Source organism: Chlorocebus sabaeus, chromosome 13, assembly GCF_047675955.1.
Source record: "Chlorocebus sabaeus isolate Y175 chromosome 13, mChlSab1.0.hap1, whole genome shotgun sequence".
In the NCBI taxonomy this organism is placed as follows: domain Eukaryota; kingdom Metazoa; phylum Chordata; class Mammalia; order Primates; family Cercopithecidae; genus Chlorocebus; species Chlorocebus sabaeus.
This window is the reverse complement of record NC_132916.1, coordinates 40930885-40954903: the sequence shown is the minus strand read 5'-3', so window position 1 is coordinate 40954903 and position 24019 is coordinate 40930885. Positions and strand designations below refer to the sequence as shown.

Here is a 24019-nt window from a genome sequence, read left to right as displayed (position 1 = left end):
TCTCAGCAATCACCACTAAAAAACTTTTCCATGTAACCAAACACCACCTGTTTCCCAAAAACTATTGAAATAAATTTTTTAGAAAGGTAAAAGGGAGAATAGATAAATATTTTTAATTTAAATAAGCTTCATAATATCTAGTATTGCACTGATTTAGATATTTAATTTCTAAAAATGGAAATTATTCTTTTTTCCCCATTTATGAATAGGCAGGGATAATGGAGATTGTTCTTATCACTAAAAATGACTAATGGATCCTAAAAGTACTAACATGTTTAAAACCTGCAAAATATTTCATCCAAGCGGCAGAGAACAAATAGTCCACAGGATGGACTTTAAGGAATAGCATGAGGAGTGAGTGCAGGGGAGTTAGGAGAATAAAGTTACGTTATTGTCATGCTCTATCAAATCCTACTTTTCATCTATAATGAATACAATAAAGATTTTTATTCACTTCCATTCAGAAATTCCACTTCTAGGTAAATTACCAAAACAAACTATTGCACATGTACCCGATGAAATTTGTCAAGAACGCTCATTGAAACATCTTTTACAATAGTAAAAAATTGAAAAACAGAATAGGCAAGCAATGTATAAAAAAAATAGGAGACTACAGAGCATGTAAAATGAATGTATTAGTGCAACAGTAGTAATATAGATACATTTCATAGACATTGTTGAATAATGAAAACTTTTGTTAGAAACATTTGTTGAATAATGAAAACAATGTTAGAACATTGTGATCGCACCCTAGGGAAGTCTCCTAGTGATTGTTGAAGCTGAGGGAAGTAAACAAAATTGAGCCTACTTGGCCCAGCCCCTTCTATGAATCTTGCTGCCTGCAAAGAGGAATGACACATTCTGGTCTATTCCTTATGCCATTCATTTCATAAAGTAGACTCTGGCATGGTTGGGGGGTCTGCAGGTCCAGGTAGTCTAGGACTTCATAAGTCAGTCAATGTCATTCTAGGGCTCAGTACTAGGAAGGCCACTGCCTGCAGATGCCATATCTTTCAATCAACTTTATGAATAATAAAGGTAAACTTTGCTTTGCTATTAGCAGACTATTCTTTTATATCTCAACTACTTTAAAATTGACGGGAAACAGAGGTGTCATTTATTGAGCCTTCTCATACAGCCTGATACTCCACAATTATTGTAATAGCCATAGTTTGTATTTAGTGACTACTACTAACATTTTTAATGTATTTTATTATGTAATTTACATTTTAGTCTTTCCCTAAAATTTTATATTTTTCTCCTTTGTATACTCTTTGTACTTTTTTGTGCATTTGTACATTGTAATAGAGATTCATCTTGTACTTAATGCAACCAATTACTATATGAGGCATGACATTTTTCACTTATACATAACTAAATTTATTTTATGAAAGCAATTATGATAGCATATATAAAAGCGGCCTTACAATTCAATTTTTAAATAAAGCACTTATACAACTAGCAAGTGCTTCAAACACTTCTTTAAAGAGTCTTTTAGAGCAGTCTAGCTTTTTAGGAACTAGCTTTGAAGGTTTTAGATGACTATTAGAAAAACGTTGGAAACACTTCAAATTCAGAACATAATGGTAGTAATAGAAATAAAGATGCTGAAGTACAAGAGTTTCCATCACCATCAAAAATTTTTGCATGGTTTTAGCAGAGCTTCATTATTGAATTAATACATCTCTTTCTGTAGGTGCCATAAATTATTTCTCTTTGGAGTTACTATTTAGTCAAAGTAGACACTGACATTCCAAAAATAATTAAGTATATATTCAAGGAGGCAGCTGTATCAATGTTTAGGGTTTGATTTTTGGATAGCATGGTATAGATAGATTTTTGGCTAGATACGTACAGTGCTGGGCCTCTGAGGGTAAACGTTTGACACTTTGCATTTGAATGAAAGAAGAAAAAGAATGAGCAAAATATAATAGCCGATTTTTAATCCCCAAAACATTCTGTGCCTTAGGTTATCCAGTTTCAATTTTGAAAAACTTCCCTAAATTTTGGTATTTTAACCCAGCACAGAGGTCTTATTAGAGAGCACTGATAATTAAATGATTTTTGGTAACAGTTCCTTGCCAATTATCTTTAACAAATTTTATGGTAAATTTTAGTTATCATGATGATAAACTATTAAGTTAGTATTTGTAGATAGTGGTATAACAAGAAATATGAAAAAAAAGGTTACACTGCAAATTGGAAATCGGTAAGAGTAGTCTCAAATAAAAAGATTTGGAACAGGAAAAAAAATTATTTTGATGAGTTGATTTTTATCCCTGAATAGGCAGAATGTTCAAATAGGTTGGTTTCCAATTTCGAAGAGAACATGGCCTTATAATCCAAGAGAGAGCCAAGTGGTTTAGAGTAGTTAAAGAGGAATTATACCAATGCATGTAGGACAAGGGGTAGTTGTCTTAAGATAATCTGAGGTGGCATCATTGATGGTGATTAGGAGAGAACAACCTTCTTTTACTGTAACTACATAGGTAGGAAATTACATTGTGTATCTATTATGAGTATGATTAATTTTGCTTACGCCTATGTTTATGAGGGGGTGGTATGGGATGAGGAGCTGGAGAAGCACTAGCAAGTCATCAGAAAACTCTATCCAGGCGGGGCGTGGTGGCTTACACCTGTAATCACAGCACTTTGGGAGGCTGAGGCGGGTGGATCACCTGAGGTCGGGAATTCAACACCAGCCTGACCAAGATGGAGAAACCCCGTCTCTACTTTAAAAAAAAAAAAAATACAAAATTAGCCAGGCGTGGTGGTGCATGCCTGTAATCCCAGCTACTTGGGAGGCGGAGGCAGGAGAATCGCTTGAATCTGGGAGGCAGAGGTTGCAGTGAGCCGAGATTGCGCCACTGCACTCCAGCCTGGGCAACAAGAGCAAGACTCCATCTCAAAGAAAAGACAAAAAGAAAATTCTATCCAAGCATGCAGATTTGAACCATGTAGTCATTATTGTGGATTAAGGATGGAAAGCCTGTAGCAGATTTAATTTCTTGGAATGATAAAATGCTAACTTTGTCATGCAAAATTGTTACTCAGAGCTTAAAAGTTTGAAATTAATCACTGGGTCCAGAGGCTGCTTCACCATAAAGTGATTAGGCAATTGCACACAATCTGACATATATAAGAAAGTATTGATAGCTACTGAACTAGACTACATAACTAGACAAACATAACCTTTCTGCTAAAGAATGGGAGTGACATAGCCCTTGCAAATGGACTTATGTTTTTTTGCTGTCTTGTTCCAATGTGCATGTATTTCAGATTTGCAACTTCTAAAACAAAAGCTTTGTATTATTGAAAATATGAAAGGCTTTGAACTGTTCTTATCTGCAGGAATAGTTAATCAAACCTCCTTTCTCCTGAATGCATTTATCAGACTAATATTTAAAACAATGGGACAACAAGCAACTCAACCAACTCAGTCATTCCCTAGTGAGCACTGGTCACACACACAATTTTTGTCCCAACCCTCCAAGCCAGAACTAAATCGTTATGTTAGTTGATAGCTGCTGTACATCACTATTAGTACCACAGAGTAATTAAATGTGACCTACCTTCCTGTGGTTAGTGACATTTTGTGTCTGGGGATATAACAAGGACAGAGAATTTGAATCGGACCATGCAAAGTATCAAAGCAGAAGACTTTGGAAGAACCCTCCCAGAATCATTGTGATTCTTTCCAGGGCTGTTTTTCTGTTTTGTTTTGTTTTGTTTTGTTGAGACAGGGTCTCACTCTGTCACCCAGGCTGGAGTGGAGTGGTGCGATCTTGGCTCACTGCAACCTCTGCCTCCCAGGCTCAAGCAATCCCCCCACCTCAGCCTCCTGAGTAGCTGGGACTACAGGCATGCACCGCCATGCCCGGCTTATTTTTTAATTTTGTGTAGAGACGAGGTCTCATTATATTGCCTAGGCTGGTCTGGAACTCCTGGGCTCAAGCAGTCCTCCTGCCTCGCCCTCTCAAAGTGTTGGGATTACAGGTGTGAGCCCCTATGCCTGGCCTCAGGGCTGTTTTTGTATTCTGTGGATAGAGATTTGAGAGTTAGGGTTAGAGAAAGAATAGGGAAGAGCTTGGCACCATGAAAGTTTTGCATAATTACAACCATGTTTTAGAAAGCTCTCTGTAGGCTATGCAAAGGAAGGATTGGAGAAAGAATTAACCAGAAGTGGGGAAAATGCTTTGGAGGTCATTATAATAGGATTGTTGAGAGATAATAAAAGACTGAACTACAAAAGTAAAACTGGGAATCAAGAGGAGTAATATGAAGACCTGTAAGTAGAGCTCATTGATATTGCTTGACATCTCATTTTGAGCAGAACTACAGGGTAAAAAGCCAGACCACCAAGAGCTGAGGTATAAAGAGGAAAAGACAAAAATGGACACAATTTAAAATATGCTTCTTTTTTGAGAGCTCTGTTGGAATGAGGTCAGGCAATATCCGTCATCCATCCATTCCTTTATCCAATACATATTTGATAATCTGCAAGTGTGCTAGGTACTGTGCTATATCCTGACCATCATATAGTGATGCCCCGAGACCACCAGGGTTTCCCTGGTCATGGAGATTGCATTCCAAGACAAAGCATGTATGCAAACACACAGAGTTTGGCAATTGCCAAGGAGAAAACATGGTAATAAAATAGAGGGTGGGAGGAGGGGTAGGGCAACTTTCGCTAGCTTGGACAGGAAAGGCCTCTAGGAGGTGGTGACAGCTCTAGGAGGTGGTGACCTAAAAAATGAGGAAGATGGCCGGGTGTGGTGGCACATGCCTGTAATCCCAGCACTTTTGGAGGTGGAGGCGGGTGGATCACGAGATCAGGAGATTGAGACCATCCTGGCCAACATAGTGAAACTCCGTCTCTACTAAAAATACAAAAATTAGCTGGGCATGGTGGCATGCACCTGTAGTCCCAGCTACACAGGAGGCTGACGCAGGAGAATTGATTGAACCCAGGAGGCAGAGGTTGCAGTGAGCCGAGACTACGCCACTGCACTCCAGCCTGGGCAACAGAGCGAGACTCCGTCTCAAAAAAAAAAAAAAAATGAGGAAGAGGTGAGCATGTGAGATGAAAGGAAATGAAAAGACCCTGACATGAGAGCAAGCTTTCCCCATTTGAGAAAGTCAAAGGAGACCCGTGTGACTGGACCACATAGAAAAGAGGGAGTGGCTGGAGTTGAGCTTGAAAAGGTAGGCAGGTCCAAGTCATACAGGGCCCTGTAGACCCTGGTAAAGAGTTTCCATTTTATTCTAAGCACAATGCACTTGGAACCACTGGAATGTTTTGCCAGGATAAACAGATGATCTGATTTACGGTTGTTTTTTTAAAAAAAGATCACAACCAGAGTAAGTTCTGATGTTATCATGAGCTCTGACCCTAAGAATCTAGGCCAAATTAAGACCTTTGGCATCCTCAGTGCTGAAAATGCTATGGCCTTCATCAACCCATATGTAAATATATATTCAGAAAACAAGTGCGAGGACATTTTACAAATTTCTGGTGCTCCCATGAGGTTTGTTTTGTTTTGTTTGTTTTGGTTTTTGTTGTTGTTGTTGTTTTAATTCTAAATTTCAGAATAATTTCAAAATGCTCCCTCATGTTTTCGGTGCCTTTTCTGTTGTTGGTGTCCTAAGCATATGCTTAGTGCCTAATGAATAATCAGGCTCTCATTTGGACCACCCACTTCATAAGGTTACCCCAAGCACTGGAAACCCCTGTGAGCTGAGTCTAGAGATAAACTGTCACTTCAGCACTTTCCCTACAGAAAGACTAGCAGGGGATTGAGAAACAAGTTAGTTAAAGTCCCGCTCAGGCCTTCCTTTGGGAGCAAGTCATTTCCTGATGAGGGAACCTCATCCCAGCTAAACTGAGAACTCCTTAGGGGCAGCACTACAGCTCTATCTTTGCATCCTCTGCCTTAGTCCAGCAAGAAGCACACAGTTTCCAATTAAGAAAAAAAAAATTACCCATACTGTCCAGTGTTTATGGAATTACTTTATTTAAAATCTAGTCCTAGTTATAACAGTGTATCTTAAGAAGTAACTAAATTAGCTATAGAAAATGAACATGTGAGCCATTCTAATCAAAAACAAGGCTTGAAGGAACAATACTGACAATCATATGTTCAAACAAACTGCAAATTACATGAACCTTTGAATTGAAAAATAACGTAGAACAGAGTGAGTAAACTAAAACCACATGGATTAATAAGCCCTGTAATGGACAGAGATTTTTGTTTGGTTACCTGCTATAACCTCAGGAATAAAACAGTATCCAGCACATAGGAAGCACTCAATCAATATTTGTTTAGTGAATAAATGTGCTGGCTAGGCATGGTGGCTCATGCCTGTAACCCCAGAACTTTGGGAGGCAGACGCAAGCAGATCACCTGAGGTCAGGAGTTCGAGACCAGCCTGGCCAACATGGTGAAACCCCATCTCTACTAAAAAACGACAAAAATTAGCCGGGTGTGGTGACAGGTGCCTGTAATCCCATTTAGTGGTAAGCTGAAGCAGGAGAATCACTTGAACCCAGGAGGCAGAGGTTGCAGTGAGCCGAGATCACACCACGGCACTCCAGCCTGGGCAACAGAGGGAAACTCCATCTCGAAAAATAAAATAAATAAAATAAAAATGTGCTGTCCTCATTAGAAAAAGAAATAAAGGAATATAATTAGTGTGTTATTGTATTAAAAGTTTATTCAAATTTTTTAAATTTGTTCTAATTATAGAACTGAAAAAAATCTCTAATGCAGCTGTAAGTAATTTATTTTATGAAGACCACTGCCAAATAGTGATATTTTAATCCCGTCAGGGATAGAGAACAGCAAATTTTTCTTTCTCTCATGACTTGAGCTTATTCTGTTGACCTGTAGTTCTGTAATACTGGAGAAGCTCGAAATAGAAACCCTGTGTGTGTGTATGACATTTGATTCCCTCCAGGGAAATAAACGTATTTCCCTTGTTTAATATTTCTTAGTGAATTATTAACAATTGATTGTTTCTCAGAGGTGGCTTTTGCTAGCTCTATGGATACTCCCTCTCAGTGATGTGAAGACAAATAAAATACTAATAGAAAAAAACACATTTAATAATGGAAGAGCAATATTAGCTATGCCAACATACTTTCTCAGGCAGGAATTCATTCAGTTGAATTTTATAAATATTTATTTGGAGACTGCCATGTGGTAAGGAACATGATACACTGGATATATGAAGTTTAAAAGGACATAGATTGCCCTCAAGCATCTCAGTCTTTTTTTTTTTTTTTTTTTTGAGACGGAGTCTCGCTCTGTAGCCCAGGCTGAAGAGCAGTGGCGTGATCTCGGCTCACTGCAAGCTCCGCCTCCCGGGTTCACGCCATTCTCCTGCCTCAGCCTCCCGAGTAGCCGGACTACAGGCACCGTCCACCACGCCCAGGCTAATTTTTTTTTTTTTTTTTTTTTTTTTATCAGTAGAGACGGGATTTCACCATGTTAGCCAGGATGGTCTCAATCTCCTGACCTCATGATCCTCCTGCCTCGGCCTCCCAAAATGCTGGGATTACAGGCGTGAGCCAGCGTGCCTGGTCGCATCTCAGTCTTTTCTTAAACTAGCCTAGGTGCAGACTATTCTGTTTTCCAAGACTTGTATTCATCTATTCATTTATTCAACAAATACTTATTAAATATCTACTAAGTGCTACATCTACTAAATATCTACAAGTTTTCAGCTATATCTTGGGAATATAATAACAAATCCTGAAGGTCAGGGAGCTCCTAGTTCCCCAGAGCAGATATCCTAAATTAAAATACCCTTGTGTTTTGGGACTAAACAATGTGAAGGGAAAGAAACCACTATTTTCTGAAGTATTATTGCACACCAGGGACATTTAGAGGGACATTGCTAACCATGCTTTCTAATATCTTCTCACTCTACTCCTGCTTATTTTTTTTCACCTGGTTTTTTCTTCAGCCTCACCTGATGTCATCACTGCTCTATCCCCAGCTCTGAGAGGTAGCCAGCACATAGTTGGTTATTGGTAGTCATTGCATGAATAAATCTAAAAGATAGGAATTCTGGTTTTACAAAAGAGACCAAGCCTTATAACTTACATGATTTACTGCTCACGATTGTGCAACTTTTAAGTCACAAATCTGGGATTTAAATCTAGGTGTGAAGACAAAGCCCATGGTCCCTCTGCAAGCGCTCCTCTAAATGCATGTCTTCACAGAGCTATTAACCCCTCCTTTTTTGTTTAACACTGTTACGTAAAAAGAAAAAAAAAAACTGGGCTGGCAATTACAGAAAAGTTATTGCCTTCAAGAGCCTGACAGTCTAGTTAGGAAGAAAAATATCTAGAAATCCAACAAGCGTAAAGCAGTGTCTAGATAAGGAGGGAACCTCACAGGCAGTGACAGGAGAGGAGGGTGAGCTGGGCCTGGTGCTGGGCTGATGAGCACTTTGACTTGACAGGAGGTCTGTTGTCTGTGGAACAAGATCAGTAAATTGCTTGTACAACGCTTCTCTCCCGTCATTGAATCTGAATCCCTGTTACCATTCAATGCCTGAAAATAATAGATTCTTTTACCTTTTAGCATAGAGGAGATGGTGGAAGGTGACAGAAGAAAGGCACATGTTGAAGAGAGTGTGGAGAGTTTGTGGGTTGTGATGAAGAGGTAGGAGGCTGGCATGGCGGCTCATGCCGGTAATCCCGGTGCTTTGAGAGGCAGAGTCCAGCGGATAGCTTGAGGCCAGGAGTTGGAGAACAGTCTGGGCAACATAGTGAGATCCTATCTCTTAAAAAAAAAAATAGTGGAGCTTGGTGGCGCACGACCAAAGCCCTAGCTACTCTGGAGGCTAAGGTGGGAGGATTACTTGAGTCCAGGAGTTCGAGGTTACAGTGAGCTATCAGCATGCCACTGCACTCCAGCCTGAGTGACAGAGCCGGCGGCTGTCTCTGAAAAGAAAAGATAGAGAAAGACAGTTGGAGGAACTGAGGTTATTTTCCATAGGAAAGAGAAAAGGTATGGAGGTGGGAGAGGATGAAGTGAGGAGCTAACTTCAAGAAATCTCATCCGGAAGTTCGTGAAGTGCCCTTACACTTACTGGGAAATGTCTTCAGTTTCCTGCACTTGGAGGATTGTTGTCTCTTCCTGGAGGAGAGGATTTAGATTTATTCTCCTGGGGAACAAACGATGGACTCAAAGGCTAAAAGCCTAGCGGAAACACATTTCTACTCAATACAAAGAATTTAAAAGGAGCTGCACGCACTGTCTCAGGCGGTGGTGAGCCTATTTCAAACGGAGGCAGGCTGACTTCCTGAGGAACCAGCCCCTAGGGGCTTGACGCCCTGATCCCGGGTCGCTGGCCGGGGGCGGAGACGGGGACAGCGAACTGAGTGTGCGAGCGCCAGGGGTTCCAGCTGCACGTCCCAGGCTCTCCGGGGCGCTGCAGGGCGGGACAAGGAGAGCTGCGGGGAGAACGCCTGTGGCTGGGTCCGGAGGTGCGGGTGCGGCGCGGGACAAGCGGGCAGCATGCTCAGGGCAGTCGGGAGCCTACTGCGCCTCGGCCGCCGGCTAACAGTCGGCTGCGGCCCCGGGGGGCCTCTCGAGGCCACGTGGCAGCCCGCACAGGCTCTTCTGTCCCGGGGTCTCCCCTGCTACTCCAGCGGCGGGGCCCCTAGAAATTCTGGGCCCCAAAGTCACGGTGAGCCAGGGCTCGGACGGGGAGGACCCGGGAGCGGGGAGGTTGTGGGAGGGCAGCGAGGGGACGGCCCGGGAGTCGGTTTGAGGGCGCGCTGATCCTCCGTGCTGGTCAGTCAGTTCCCTCGTCCATCTGGGTTGCTTTCGCTACAGGGGAGATTCACCGAGTTCCCGCGCAGCGCCGGCCTTCGCAGTTCGACAAGAAAATCCTGCTGTGGACGGGGCGTTTCAAATCGATGGAGGAGATCCCGCCTCGGATCCCGTAAGTGTGGCGAGCGCCGCGCGAAAGAGAGTCGGTCCCCGGCCGCAAGGGTGCGGGGTCACCCACCTTCCGACCGCGGCCACCTAGGATCGAAAGCGGCCGCAGTGCCAACACTTAGCGATAACACCCACCACACACGGAGTTCACCTACACACACCCCGCCTGCAGTGCGGTGTGTCAAGAGTCAACTAAGCTTTCAGGGAGATTGCAGAAGGTGGCTGAAAACTGAGAGGTTCAGGGGACACTTCCAGCATTGCCTAGATTGCCGGTCCCCAGCAAGCCCCGAACAGGGAGGCAGTGGGGCTCTTGTGCCAAACAGGCCACGGTCCTCGCGAGCATCCGGACGGCTGCGGAGACGCCAGACTGCAATTCAGGCTTTGGCCGGGGGCGCCCCCCTACCCTACCCAAAAGGGGTTCCCTGATCTTGGCTTGCGGGGGCGGCTGGGCGGGGCGGGGTCTCTGGAAAAAAAAGCCGCATCCATGCGGCCTCCTCTTCTGGGGCAGGAGACGCCTGGCGGACGCGTTTCTGCAGCCCTCTAGGCTCCGGGTTTACTCAGGGTGGGACGCGCGGGAGTGTCAGCACCATGGGCCTCTTCAGCATGCTAAACCCACCAAGACAGAAGATAAAACTCAAGCTAATAACTCCCACTCTAGAGTAATGTAACCTGTAAAATAAATGCTAATAATAAGTAAACGTAACCTGTAAAAAAATCTTTCCAAAGTTTCTGTTTCTGCCAAGCCCAAAAACCTTTGCAGCATTTTTACAAGGGATTGGGTTAAAAAAGAGAGGGACAGAAACTAAGAATAAAATCAATCTACTACTTTTTAAGTTTACGTTAAAAAAAAAAAAAAATACTAAAGCCATAACGTGAAAGAAGGATTTTAGAGATTCTGTGTATTTGTACAATGTAATGAATGCCTATTAGAATGGATAATGGAAACTGGGCCTATTTTTCTGTTTTTCACATGGTGCCTGCAATGTTATTGTTTATAAACAATTGCAGTTTATCAGTTAGCAAAGCATCTCAGATAGATGGGGGCAGGGTGGGAGAACATGGTGGGAAATGTACACTCAATAATGAATTCTGAAGCATTTTTGTTCTTTTATTGGAGCAAGTCACTAAATGAGAAATGGACATGGAATTTGAAATAACATTGCATTTGAATCCGTTTTCAGTATTTATTCAACTACAGAGTCACTTTCTAAGATTACTTTTCCTCAAGATCTATACACTCTAAACTACAGACTTAGCTGAAAGCAAAAATTAGCCTCACAAAAGTCTTTATCATCATAAGCTCTGGTTATCAAATTGTAATTAATGCCTGAAAATTTAATACATTAAATACCAAACAAAAGTAAAAAATAATTAAAATAAATAAGCCACCACCCTCAATTGGTTTGAATTCTTATTTCTAGTGGCCTAACCGAGTAATCAAGAGTGTAAAGAACCAACATTATTGTATATTGTTTGTCGAGAAAACCTATGCCCAGTATTGCATTTAACATAGCTGTATGTGTGAACAGACTCATTTTACAGAAATAATTTAATTTCCCCAAGATCATAGTCAAAAGATGTATTATAAGCAGGAACACTTCACTAAGAACAAGATGCCTATAAAAAGCATTGCAGTTTTGCATTGGAAACAAAAAGTATTTGAGTATTTTTCATTTTATTATTTTTCTATAATTTTTTAAGCATTACTATTTAAGAGAGAGATTCCTGTTAAACTAAGTGTCACACTTACAATGTAAACAGCTTTTACCTTTTAATGGACATATAATGAACAAGTGACCTATAATTTTTGTATCATACACTAATTATGTTTAATAATAACTGTACTTTGTCTTGTTTTTCTCAGTGCTAAACTAATTTGTTATAATAGATTAAAGCCAGATGACTGGGTAAAAAAGATCAGAGCTTCTAGGTTCCATCTGGAACAAAAGTTAGCAGCAGATATAATCTAATAATTTCTCCATACTCACTAATTGGACCTGTTTGCAACTAACATCTTTTTTTTTTTTTTTTGAGACGGAGTCTCGCTCTGTTGCCCAGGCTGGAGTGCAGTGGCCAGATCTCAGCTCACTGCAAGCTCCGCCTCCCCGGTTTACGGCATTCTCCTGCCTCGGCCTCCCGAGTAGCTGGGACTACAGGCGCCCGCCACCTCGCCCGGCTAGTTGTTTGTGTTTTTTTGGTAGAGACGGGGTTTCACCGCGTTAGTCAGGATGGTCTCGATCTCCTGACCTCGTGATCCGCCCGTCTCGGCCTCCCAAAGTGCTGGGATTACAGGCTTGAGCCACCGCGCCTGGCCAGCAACTAACATCTTAAAACTTACATCATTCTGCCTAAAATCTAAAGAAAGTAGGCTACATAGGAGTTTTCTATAGTCTTTCGACCAGTGGAAAAGTTAAAAAGTTTTCTATTTTTAAAAGAAAATGCAACTTTGTCTTTCTGAATTTTTTTTCAATGCAACTACACTCTATTTAAACTTCACATAGATAGAAAAGACTGCCAATGAATATATTCTTATGAATGAAATTCTTTATGCCTATTTATAAACTGCCACTTCATATTATTGAAAATTGTTAAAGTTTATTTCAACGTAAAAGTCCCACAGGCATGATGGCTTTTGTATCACTACTTTGTAAGTAGTATTATTAAAATCTTGGACAACATGCATAAAACTATGAATGAATAAGAATATCTAAAATTTAAGTATATCAAATTTCAGAATAATAACATGAAAATGAAGGTCTCTTTTATCTTTTTCTTTGGCAAATTATTGTGATTTTGATCACTTTTTTAAAAAAAATCATTGCAAAAGCCATGAAGGAAATATTTTTCTAACAGACATTCTCACGAACTGGATAATAGTGTCTTTTTGGGGTAGCATGTGAAGGCACAAGAGACTGGGAGGCCAGCGAAAAAAACAAAGTGATAAAAATGAGTTAAAAAAAAAAACTGTTCAAATGGAAAACAAAGCCTACTTAACAAAGAGGCTAAATATGCTTTAACTCTTCCTTTATCCAACTTAGTGAATAAAAACAATGGAGAGCAAGTTAGCCTCTTTAGTAGTTATATTTTGTGGAATTAGAAACTAATATTCTATATAGTGGTTTCATAATGGCTAACATTAGTTTAAGATCTGAATAAATACTTGTTAATTTGAAATTGGTAAAAAATAACCAACGAGCATTTCAATGTCTTTCACATGAAAATGTCACCGAATGCAGTTTGCATTCAGGGAATTTTTTGGAATGTTTACAAGGCGAATTATCTATCATGCCTGTCAGAAAACCATATTACTTATACATATTTAACAAAATACACATCTTCATTTAGGCCAGAAATGATAGTCACTGCAAGAAACAAAGCTCGAGTGAAAGCTTGTTACATAATGATTGGACTCACAATTATCGCCTGCTTTGCTGTGATAGTGTCAGCCAAAAGGGTGAGTACCTCCTTAAAAGGGCAAGTCAGTTAAAAGGGTGAGTACCTCTTTTTAAGTACCTCCTTAAAAGAATATCTCACCAAAAGGGTGAGTACCTCCTTAGACCAAAGGGTGAATTTTAAGAAATGTCATGGACATTGTTCTCGATTCAGGATTACTGCTGTCTTTTAATATAAGAACAATTTTGTCTTTGAGACTTGAAGTCATATATATATAAAACACTGGACACAAATTCGTTCATGGAAATTTGAGTCAACAAATCAACACTATATGGCCGGGAGGGACAAATGCTTGTTTCAACTTAAAAACAAAAACAAGACAGTTTATACCCTGGTTAAAATCTGCAGAAGACGGAGACCTTTGTCATTGAAGGTTATCCAGACTAGGTCATTCATTAAATCAGGAACTCAATTAGCTGTTGCACAGAGATATGAACTAGTTAGAAATGCAAAGGTTGGAAGTGATTGCCAAGGTCATCTAGTTTGTCTGGATCCTGTATGTCAGCCCTTTCCTTGCCATTCCCAATGTATGGTTTCTGTTTAATACCTCTAGAGAGAAATTAAGAGCTGACTACCCTCTAATTTTGTTTTCTGCCTCCCAAAATCCTTCCATCTACTGGTCACTTTTTACCACAAAGAGCAGCCCCACAAGTATTTTGACATTTCTAACATATCCTTAAGAGTATTTGCTTCTTCAGTTTTAACCACTCTAACAACTTCCTTGTACCTTGGAGCTGTTCTGAACACACTCCATTTTAACAGTGCCCCTCCTCATCGTGGTACCTGCAACTGAAGCCATTAGACCTGGATTATAACGTTTTTGGTTATGAACACTGCATTTCAAGAGTGCATACATATCATTCATAATAGTTTTCTTGGCTCCATAAACCTCACTCTCTGGGCATATTTAGCTATTTACTATTCTGCCCAATTCTGTGATTCTGTCCTTTACTCCTCAGGTGCCCAAGTATATCTGAGCCCACTAACTTCACGCAGGGATTAGGACTTACAAGCCTACTGATATTATATAAATGTCTTTTCATTCCTATTAGCCTGGAAAAAAAATCTATGCTATGAAATTGTTCTCACCAAATGAGAAATTTTTTAATGTTTACTGAACTCAACACTCAAGCATGTAAATAAATAACTTTGATAATGTTTTGTTTTTAACCTAACCTTAAATAAATGACTGCCTGCCAAATTGATGATTCTCTAGTTTCTAGGAATATTTTGATGATTAGTGTATTGCCTCAGCTACATCAAAAAGATAAACATTAATTAGACAATTTGTGTACTTAGAATCACCCACTAATAATTTATTTATAATGGCACTTTAATGTTTTTTAATGGTAATCACAAGTTTCCAAATGAGACATTAAGATCAATTACATTTAATGTATATTTTATGAGCAAGTTGGCCTATTAGAGATCTACTGATGTCATCATTTTATTTTCAATACATATGATTTGAATTGAGGGAAAGATTTTTCCATTTCCTATTAAAATTCCATATTTCAAATATAATTCTATTATAAATCAATAGCCAGGGTTTTTCTCTGTGTGAATCTGACACAAAAAGTAGCAACTGAGAATAAATTGAGTTTTACGTATAGCATTAGTTATTGCTGTTTCCTCTTCTCCAAAAGTGTGACAGCAAACACTGATTTTCAATCATTAATACACTAAATACTTTTGAGCACCTGAGACATGCCAGGCACTCTGCATTTTATTATTAGAATATCATGGAATTAAAATACAGGTATTTCGTAGTAGGGAAAATGAAGAGTGATCAAGTAAACACATAAACTAAAAAGATCTGAGGAATTCTTAGTGCAATGAAGGAAAGGAACAGGATGATAAAATAGTAACACTCTAGGAGACGCCATTTTTGATGGAGTGGTCAGGCAAGTCCTCTCTGAGGAGGATGAGAATAAGTTAGCCATGAGAAGACCAGGGGAAGGAAAGAACAGCATGTGCAAAGCTTAGAGATGAGAAAGGGTCTGGTGTGTTAAGAAACAAAAAGGAGCTAGTGTGGATGGAGTATAATAAGCAAAGAGAGGATGGTATGAAACAGGGAGAGTCCAGATAGTATCCGGCCTATGGGTCACTGCAAATAGTTCAGGTTTTTAAAATACATTGGGGAATCCAATGAAGAGTTTTAAGCAAGATAGTGACAAGATTTAAAAATTTTTACTCTCCTCTTTATTCAAAACCCAGTGAAAAGAAAGATCAGAAATAAGGACCCTACTTAAAATAGCAACAAACAAAAAAAAAAGCTAAGGCACGTAACAATGAAATTAAAAATCATGCAATATCTATATAAAGGCAACTTTTAAACACTACCAGTGGTCACCAGAGAAGGTATAACCTAAGAAATTTTTATTTGGAATAGGAAGACTTGACATTTTAAAGACAGCAAACTTCTCTAAGTCTGTAAAGTTGACATGACTGCAATAAAAATAGCAATAGGATTTGTTTTGGTAGACAAACTGAGTCTAAAATTCATATACAAAAATAAGCAAAATATACAAGAAATACTAAAAATAATAGTTCTAAGGGAGGACTAGCTCTAAAATATATTAAAACAAAACAACAACAATAATTAAAACTGCAGTACTGACATACAAATAGGCAACTTAATAGAACTGAATTCAAATCACATAAATAACCCACTACATAGGGATTTAATATGTGAAATAGTGACTCTATATATGAGTGGAGAAAGATAAATTAGTCAAGAAATGATATTGGGACATTCCAACTATACTTTCTATATAAAATAAATTGCAGTTGGATATAAGATTTTTGCATTAAATGCGAAGCCTTAAAATCACCAAAAGAATATATGAGGGAATTCTTTAGAGTAGTTGGGCAGACATTTCTAAATATAGAACAAAACTGAGAAGCCATACAAAAGAAAAGATAGGTAAATTTAATCATATAAATGTATTTAAAATTCTGCTTGGTAAAAAAGTGCCATAAATAAAGTAAAAACACAAATGACAAACTGGGAGAAATACAAAATAGATCACAAACTAAGAGCTAATTTTCTTAAATTATAAGGAGCTCCACTAAATCAAACAGCAACAACCTTTTATTTAAAAAAAATGGGTAAAAGATACAAAAAGGCAGAGTTTGCAGAAAATAAAATGCACATGCCTCTTAAACACAGGAAAAGAAGTCCAGCCGTCCAACTATTTCATGCTTTCTCTCTCCTCGGACCTTACACTTCCACAGTCCTCCCCATTGATGACCTTTCCTTCCACCTCACTGAGAGAATTGTAGCAGCCCAAGGAGCAGTTTCCAGTCTTATGACACATAATCCTGTATATTTTGCTTTTCTGCCTATTATAAATGATCCTTGCTCCAATCTAGAAGCTCTTATGAATTGTGCTGTGGATCCCATTCCATTTTGCCTTTTCAAGGATTTCATTCCAGGAATTCTCAGGTTTCTTTGCTCGTCATTAGTTTTATTTCTTCTCTACTGTATCATTTTTTATCAAAACATAGAGATGTTTCTATTTCCCTCTTCAAAACCAAAAACAAAACTTCTTTTGATATGGCTGCATTTCTCTGTGGCAAACCTTTTCAGTACATCTGTCTATATACACTGTCTCTGATTTCCTGTCTCATTCCCTGTTTGATCAGGCTCATGCCTCAAACCCTCCACCAAACTGCTGTTTTCAAGGTCACCAATAATACGCTCATCTTCATTGACCTATCAGCATTTGACACAGTTGGTCTCTCCACCTCTTTTTTCTTTAATTTACATAAATTGTGTTTTGCTTGTGTTGTTTTTTCTTTTCTTTTTTTTTGGCGGTGGGGGGAGGGATGTGGAGGAGGACAGGGTCTCACTCTCACCCGGCTAGAGTGCAGTGGCACGATCTTGGCTCCCTGCATCCTCTGCCTGCCAGGCTCAAGGGATTCTGCAGGTGCAGCCTCCTAAGTAGCTGGGACCACAGGTATGAATGACCATGCCTGGCTAATTTTTTTGGTATTTTTTGTAGAAATTAGTTTTTGCCACGTTACCCAGGCTGGCCTCAAGCTCCTAAGCTCAAAGTGATCCTCCTGCCTTGTCCTCTCAAAGTCCTGGGATTACAGGCATGAGCCACTGCATGCATCCAATAAATTGCACTTTGTTTGTGAATGACACAAAAACATTTTCCCTAAAATTGTATTAATATGTATGACATATACCATATTATATATTAACATAATATTTTCATGTAATAACAATATAATGGAAATGCTTTATTATTGTCTACAATTTTGCAATTTTATATTCGTTATAATGTTGTAATTGAAAATATGCCACATGTTGTTGGTACATAGATCCAGTAAAAGAAATATCTCTTTAGCTGTGATTACTAAATGGTGGTGCTAATACTTAATTTTATCCACCAACTATGCCAAAGCTTTTGTTGAAATGTGCCCAGTAATTTCTTACCCTCCCTGATGTTCTTCAGCTATTTCATTCTTGCAAAATAATTGGAAGATATAGTAGTTTTGAATTTTGTACCAAATGGATTCAAAACCCCATAAATTGTTTAGAGACTTTGTTTAAGCTTACAAAATTATCCATATAAGTATTTAAAGATGCCATGTCATTTTCTGGCCAAACAAGAAACCATTCTTATTTATTAATATCTATTCTAACAGTATTGAAATGAATGAAAACAGGCATACCTCAGACATATTGTGGGTTCAGTTCCAGACAACCACAATAAAGTGAATATTACAGTAAAGTGAGACATGCCAATTTTTTTGATTTCCCAATGCATATAAAAGTTTTGTTTACAGTACACAATGAGTTGTAATCTTCTTGCTGGTGGAAGGTCTTGCTTTGATGTTGATGGCTGCTGACAGATCAGGATGGTGGTTGCTGAAGGTTGGGGTGGCTGTGGCAATTTCTTAAAATAAGATGACAATGAAGTTTGCCGTATCAGTTGACTCTTTCATGAAAGATTTCCATGTAGCATGCAATGCTGTTTAACAGCATTTTCCTCACAGTAAAACTTCTTTCAGAATTGGAGTCAGTTCTCTCAAACCCTGCCACTACTTTATTAACTAAGTTTATGTGATATTCTAAATCTTTTGCTCTAATTTCACCAATGCTCACAACATCTTCCCCAGCAGTAGTTTCCATCTCAAGAAACCACTTTCTTTGCTCATTTGTAAGAAGTAACTCATCTTGTGACAGTTTTATCATGAGATTATAGCACTTCAATTTTGTCTTCAGGCTCCACTATTAATTCTAGTTCTATTGCTATTTCCATCACATATGCAGTTACTTCCTCATACTTCCTCCACTGAAGCCTTGAACCCCTCAAAGTTATCTATGAGGATTGGAATCAGCTTTGTCTGAACTCCTATTAATGCTGACCTCCTCCTGTGATTCACAAATATTCATAATGCCATTCTAGAATGGTGACTCCTTTCCAGAAGGTTTTCAATTTACTTTGCTCAGATCCATCAGAGGAATCACTATCTATGGTAACTATAGCCTTACAAAATGTATTTCTTAAAAACAAGACTTGAAAGTTGAAATGACACCTTTTTCCATGGCTGAAGAATGGATGTTGTATTAGCAGTCATGAAAACATTAACCTCCTTGTAAATATCCATAAGAGTTTTTGAGTGACCAGGTGCATTGTCACTGAGAAGTAATATTTTGAAAGGAACCTTTTTTTTTTTCTGAGAAGTAAGTCTCAACAGTGAGCTTAAAGTATTCAGAAAGCTATGTAAGCAGATATGCTGTCACCCAGGCTTCATTGTTCCATTCATGGCACAGGCAAAGTAGATTTACCATAATTCTTAAGAGTCCTAGGATTTTCAGAATGGTACTGAGTATTGGCCTCCACTTAAAGCCATCAGCTGCCAATAGCTCCTAACAAGAGAGTCAGCCTGTCTTTGAAGCTTTAAAGCCAGGCATTGACTTCTCTCTATCTCTGGAAGTTCTAGATGGCATTTTCTTCCAATATGAGGCTATGTTGTCTTCATTGAAAAACTGTTTTTTAGCATAGCCTTCATCAACGATGTTAGCTATACTAGATCTTCTAGATGACTTGCTGTAGCTTCTCCATCAGCACTTGCTGCTTCACCTTGCACTTTTATGTTATAGAGAGAGCTTCTTTCATTCAGCCTCATGAACCAACCCCTGCTAGCTTCCAACTTGTCTTCTGCTGCTTTCTCACCTCTCTCAGCCTTCACAGAACTGAAGACAGTTAGGGCTTTGCTCTGTATTAGGCTTTGGCTTAAAGGAATGCTGTGGCTGGTTTGATCTTCTTTCCAGACCACTAAAACAGTTTTTATATCAGTAATAAGGCTGTTTTGCTTTATTTGGGTGTTCACTGGAGTAGTACTTTTAATTTTCTTCAATAACTTTTCCTTTGCATTCACAACGTGGTCAACTGTTTGGCACAAGACGCCAAGCTTTTGACTTATCTTGGTTTTCAACATGCCTTTTTTCACTAAGCTTAATCATTTCTAGTTTTTTAAAGTAAGAGATGTACAACTCTTTCTTTTACTTGAACATGTAGAGGCCATTATAGGGCTATTAATTGGCCTAATTTCAATATTGTTGCATCTCAAGGAATAGGGAGGCCCAAGCAGAGGGAGAGAAATGGGAGACTGGCTAGTGGGTGGAGTGATGAGAATACATACAATGTTTATCAATTAAGTTTGCTCTTTTATATGGGCACAACTTGTGGCACCCTAAAACAAGTACAGTAGTACCAACAGCAATCACTGATTACACATGACCATAACAGATGTCATGAAAATGAAAAAGTTTGAAATATTGCAAAACTTAGCAAAATGTGAGAGACACGAAGTGAGCACATGCTGTTGGAAAAATGGAGCCTATAGACTTGTTCCATGCAAGGTTGCCACAAACCTTCAATTTAAATAAAAAGAAGAAAGAAAGAAAGAAAGAAAGAAGAGAGAGAGAGAGAGAGAGAGAGAGAGAGAGAGAGAGAGAGAGAGAGAGAGAAGGAGAAAGAAAGAAAGAAAGAAAGAAGAAAGAAAGAAAGAGAAGAGAAGAAAGAAAGAAAGAAAGAAAGGAAGGAAGAAGAAGGAAGGAAGAAGGAAGGAAGGAAGGAAGGAAGGAAGGAAGGAAGGAAGGAAGGAAGGAAGGAAGGAAGGAAGGAAGGAAGGAAGGAAGGAAGGAAGGAAGGAAGGAGAAAGAAAGAAAGAAAGAAAGAAAGAAAGAAAGAAAGAAAGAAAGAAAGAAAGAAGAAGAAAGAAAGAAAGAAAGAAAGAAGAAAGAAAGAAGAAAGAAAGAAAGAAAGAAAGAAAGAAAGAAAGAAAGAAAGAAAGAAAGAAAGAAAGAAAGAAAGAAAGAAAGAAAGAAAGAAAGACAGACAGACAGACAGGCAGGCACAATAAAGCAAAGCACAACAAAGTGAGATGTGCTTTTATATTCTTCTGTATTATAGAATGGTCACAGGTTCTTCAAGATATCTCTAACTTCTGACATAGGAATTCTCTATTCCTCAACTATTCTATTAAATGTTAGCAGTTTTTCTTTTAAGAAAAGATGAAATGTGTTGCTATTGCTTTCTTGACCTCAGTGGACATTGTAGTTCTTATCCTACTTTGAAGACTGTTTATTTAGACTCAATATGACACTATGTTTGGATACTTGGGTACTGATAAATCTCATTACGTTCTGGAGAGGCAGTTGACAATTCTGCTGATTAGCAAATATTTTCTTCTGCCGAATCAGTATCTTCCCTCCCTTGGATTCTGCTCAATCTGAGTTCAATCTACTGGAGCTGCTGAAAATATGTCTAGGTTGAGAATATCAGGATTATAAAGGAATTTGGTCTACCTACACCTCAAAGTCACCCCTCTACAGGAATTCTGGAACACAGTAGCCAGTCTCCCCATTCTTCAACCAAGAAAAGAATATTTTTGGCACATAGGGAAATAGCTGGTTATAAATGGATATATGAAAAACACTGGAATAGGCCAATGTGGCATTTTTCACTTACCCTTTGTTGGAGAATGCATACTAGCCATTGTCCTTCCATAAAAATCCTCAGAAGCTCTGAAGTGAGAGCATTGGGAATGAAAATTGTTTATCTTTTATGAAACATTTTCTTCACTTGGTTTCCGTGGTACCACCTTCACGTAGGTTGTCTCTTGGCCACGTCTTCCAAGTTTACTCTGCCAATTTGTCCTATTCTCCTGGACTTCATAACAGTGGAATCTCCCCATGGATCAGTCTTTAGTCTTTCCATTCTCTATCTATACCTACTCCCTCGATGATCTTACCAAGTCTTCTGGATTTAAATACCTTCTACATTCCAAGGACTCTCAAATCTATATTTCAGCTAATATCTTCCTTCTGCACTTCAAATTCATATAGTCAGTTGCTTACTTAACATTTCCCTTTGGATGTCTAATGGACATCTCAAACTTAGTGTGTCAACAGTTGAACTCTAGATCTTCCCCCATACAACCCTAAGCCACTGCTTTCTGTACTGTCTTCCGCCTCTCAGTTGATATCAACTCTATCTTTCTAGCTGCTCATGGATAAGTCATCAGCAACCCCACTGGCTCCACTTTCAAATATAGCCAAATTGGAGCACTCCTCAGTATCTCTCCTGACATACCAATATACATCTATTGCCTGGTTTATTGTAATATCTTCTAAATGGTCCCACCACTGTCCCACTTGCCCGTCCCCAATTCATTTTTCATTTTTAATAACAATGCATGTACCTTAAATAAATTGTGGCAGATGGAGATGGAGAAAAGGTTAGCAAGTTCAGATAAATTTGGGGAAGTAAAAAGAATGGAACTTTGTGGTGAATTCATTGTGGAAGCAGAAAAGAAAATGGAATAAAGAAGTGAAAAGGCCTGGGTTTTTTGACTTGAGCAAGTAGGTGGATGATACTGCCATTTATTGAGATGTGTATGGCTAGGGAAAGACTGGTAGGCAGGGGGAACAAAATATGTCAACTCTCTATTTTGGCTATATTAAGTGTGAGATGCTCACTAGGTATCCATCAGTATATATTAAATTTTTATTTATTTCCCTAAGGACTTTGTATGCCTTTCAGTTTGAGGACTTACAGCTTTCCTCACTTCTGAAAAAGTCTATGCTGTCATAACTTTGAATATGGCCTCTTTACCCATTCAGTCTATTCTCTCTTCCCATTATTAACATACGTTAGAACTTCTAATTCTATTCTCTCCTGTGTATTTCTATTTGAAATACAAATTTTTCCAGTTTCCAGAGAGTAACAGTTATATATAATATATAAAACTATATATATATTTATATATTAATATAGTATATTTTTATGTATTTACATATTTATATTATATAAATATATAATATATAAATATATATATAGTTTTATGTATTATATATATAACTATATAAATATATTTCTTCCCCCCTCCCCCACAGGCTGTAGAACGACATGAATCCTTAACAAGTTGGAACTTGGCAAAGAAAGCTAAGTGGCGTGAAGAAGCTGCACTGGCTGCACAGGCTAAAGCTAAATGATATTATAAGTAACGAAGTGTTCACCTGAATACCATCCCTGTCATCAGCAACAGTAGAAGATGGGAAAAATAGAATATTTACCAAAATATCTGCCATGGTTTTATTTTGGTAACAAGAAGCACAACGTCTTTTTTATTTTTACTTTTTAGTAAACTTTTACTGAAGTATACAATGCATTCAAAAAGTGGACAAAAGTGTATACAGTCTGATAGATATTTATGTCGCGAACACCTGTGTAACAACTGCCAAGGTGAAGATGTAGAATATCGGCAACACCTGAGAGCTTCATTCCTGCCTTTTCTCAGCCATTACCTCCCAAACAGAGCAGTTTTTCTGACTTTCATCACCTTTGATTCATTTTGCCTGTTTTTGAACTTTATATAAATGGATTTATACATTATGCACTTGTTTGTGTGGATTCTTTACTTGACATTAGTTATAAGGTTAACCCACAAATTGTGTGTACCATTAGTTCATCCATTGTTACTGCTGTATTCTGTTGATAAACATACCACAATTTATTTTGATATTTGGCACAGTTTCTGGCCACTAGATATAATGCTAAAATGAGCACATTGTGTATGTCATTAAAATTAGGTTGAACTATCTTTAAGGGCTCATTAAAATCAAAACTAATTTTCAACTAAAATTTCACTGTATTTAGCAACTGGGTAGTACCTCTGATTATTCTTTTCATAGTTTGTTACTAGGTGAAATAGGTTGAATTATTAATTCTAAAACCTATTCCTAAAATGGTAAAGTACTAAAACAGTAATTGTAATAGCAATTTTAAAAACAACAAAAATGTTAGAGAAAGAAAATGGTATACATTAATGACCCTCAAACTTGTTAAAGCCCTAAAATAACTTTTTAAAATTACATATCTCATCCCTGCACATTTTTAACTTCACATTTGTTATTTTTTTAAACCATATATGTAAGTATTATAAAAGATATAACTTCTGGCATATTGTATAGTTCACGTGCTTTAAGTGTATTTTCCATCATAACCTTGAAGCTACATAATTAGCTCAGTTTGTGGAGGATGTCTGCCTGTCCATTTTGAGGTACAAAGTCTGTTCTTATTGTC

At 38.5% G+C, this 24019-nt stretch overlaps 1 protein-coding gene across 1 annotated transcript; it reads left to right on the top strand.

The window, feature by feature from the left end:
* The first annotated feature begins 9391 nt into the window (after window positions 1–9391).
* Window positions 9392–23751, top strand: FAM162B (family with sequence similarity 162 member B). Its single transcript, XM_008007238.3, has 4 exons — window positions 9392–9702; window positions 9852–9960; window positions 13302–13410; window positions 22831–23751. Exons 1-4 carry the CDS (start codon window positions 9531–9533, stop codon window positions 22927–22929), a joined length of 489 nt encoding a protein of 162 aa, XP_008005429.3. The 5' UTR covers window positions 9392–9530; the 3' UTR covers window positions 22930–23751.
* The last annotated feature ends 268 nt before the right edge of the window (window positions 23752–24019 follow it).

Bases quoted from the DNA above. Each gene is read 5' to 3' on its own strand.
- FAM162B (XM_008007238.3), top strand. From the start codon at position 9,531: ATGCTCAGGGCAGTCGGGAGCCTACTGCGCCTCGGCCGCCGGCTAACA. The intron at 9,703-9,851 runs GTGAGCCAGGGC...CTTTCGCTACAG, and splicing joins TTCTGGGCCCCAAAGTCACG to GGGAGATTCACCGAGTTCCC. The intron at 13,411-22,830 runs GTGAGTACCTCC...CCTCCCCCACAG, and splicing joins TGATAGTGTCAGCCAAAAGG to GCTGTAGAACGACATGAATC.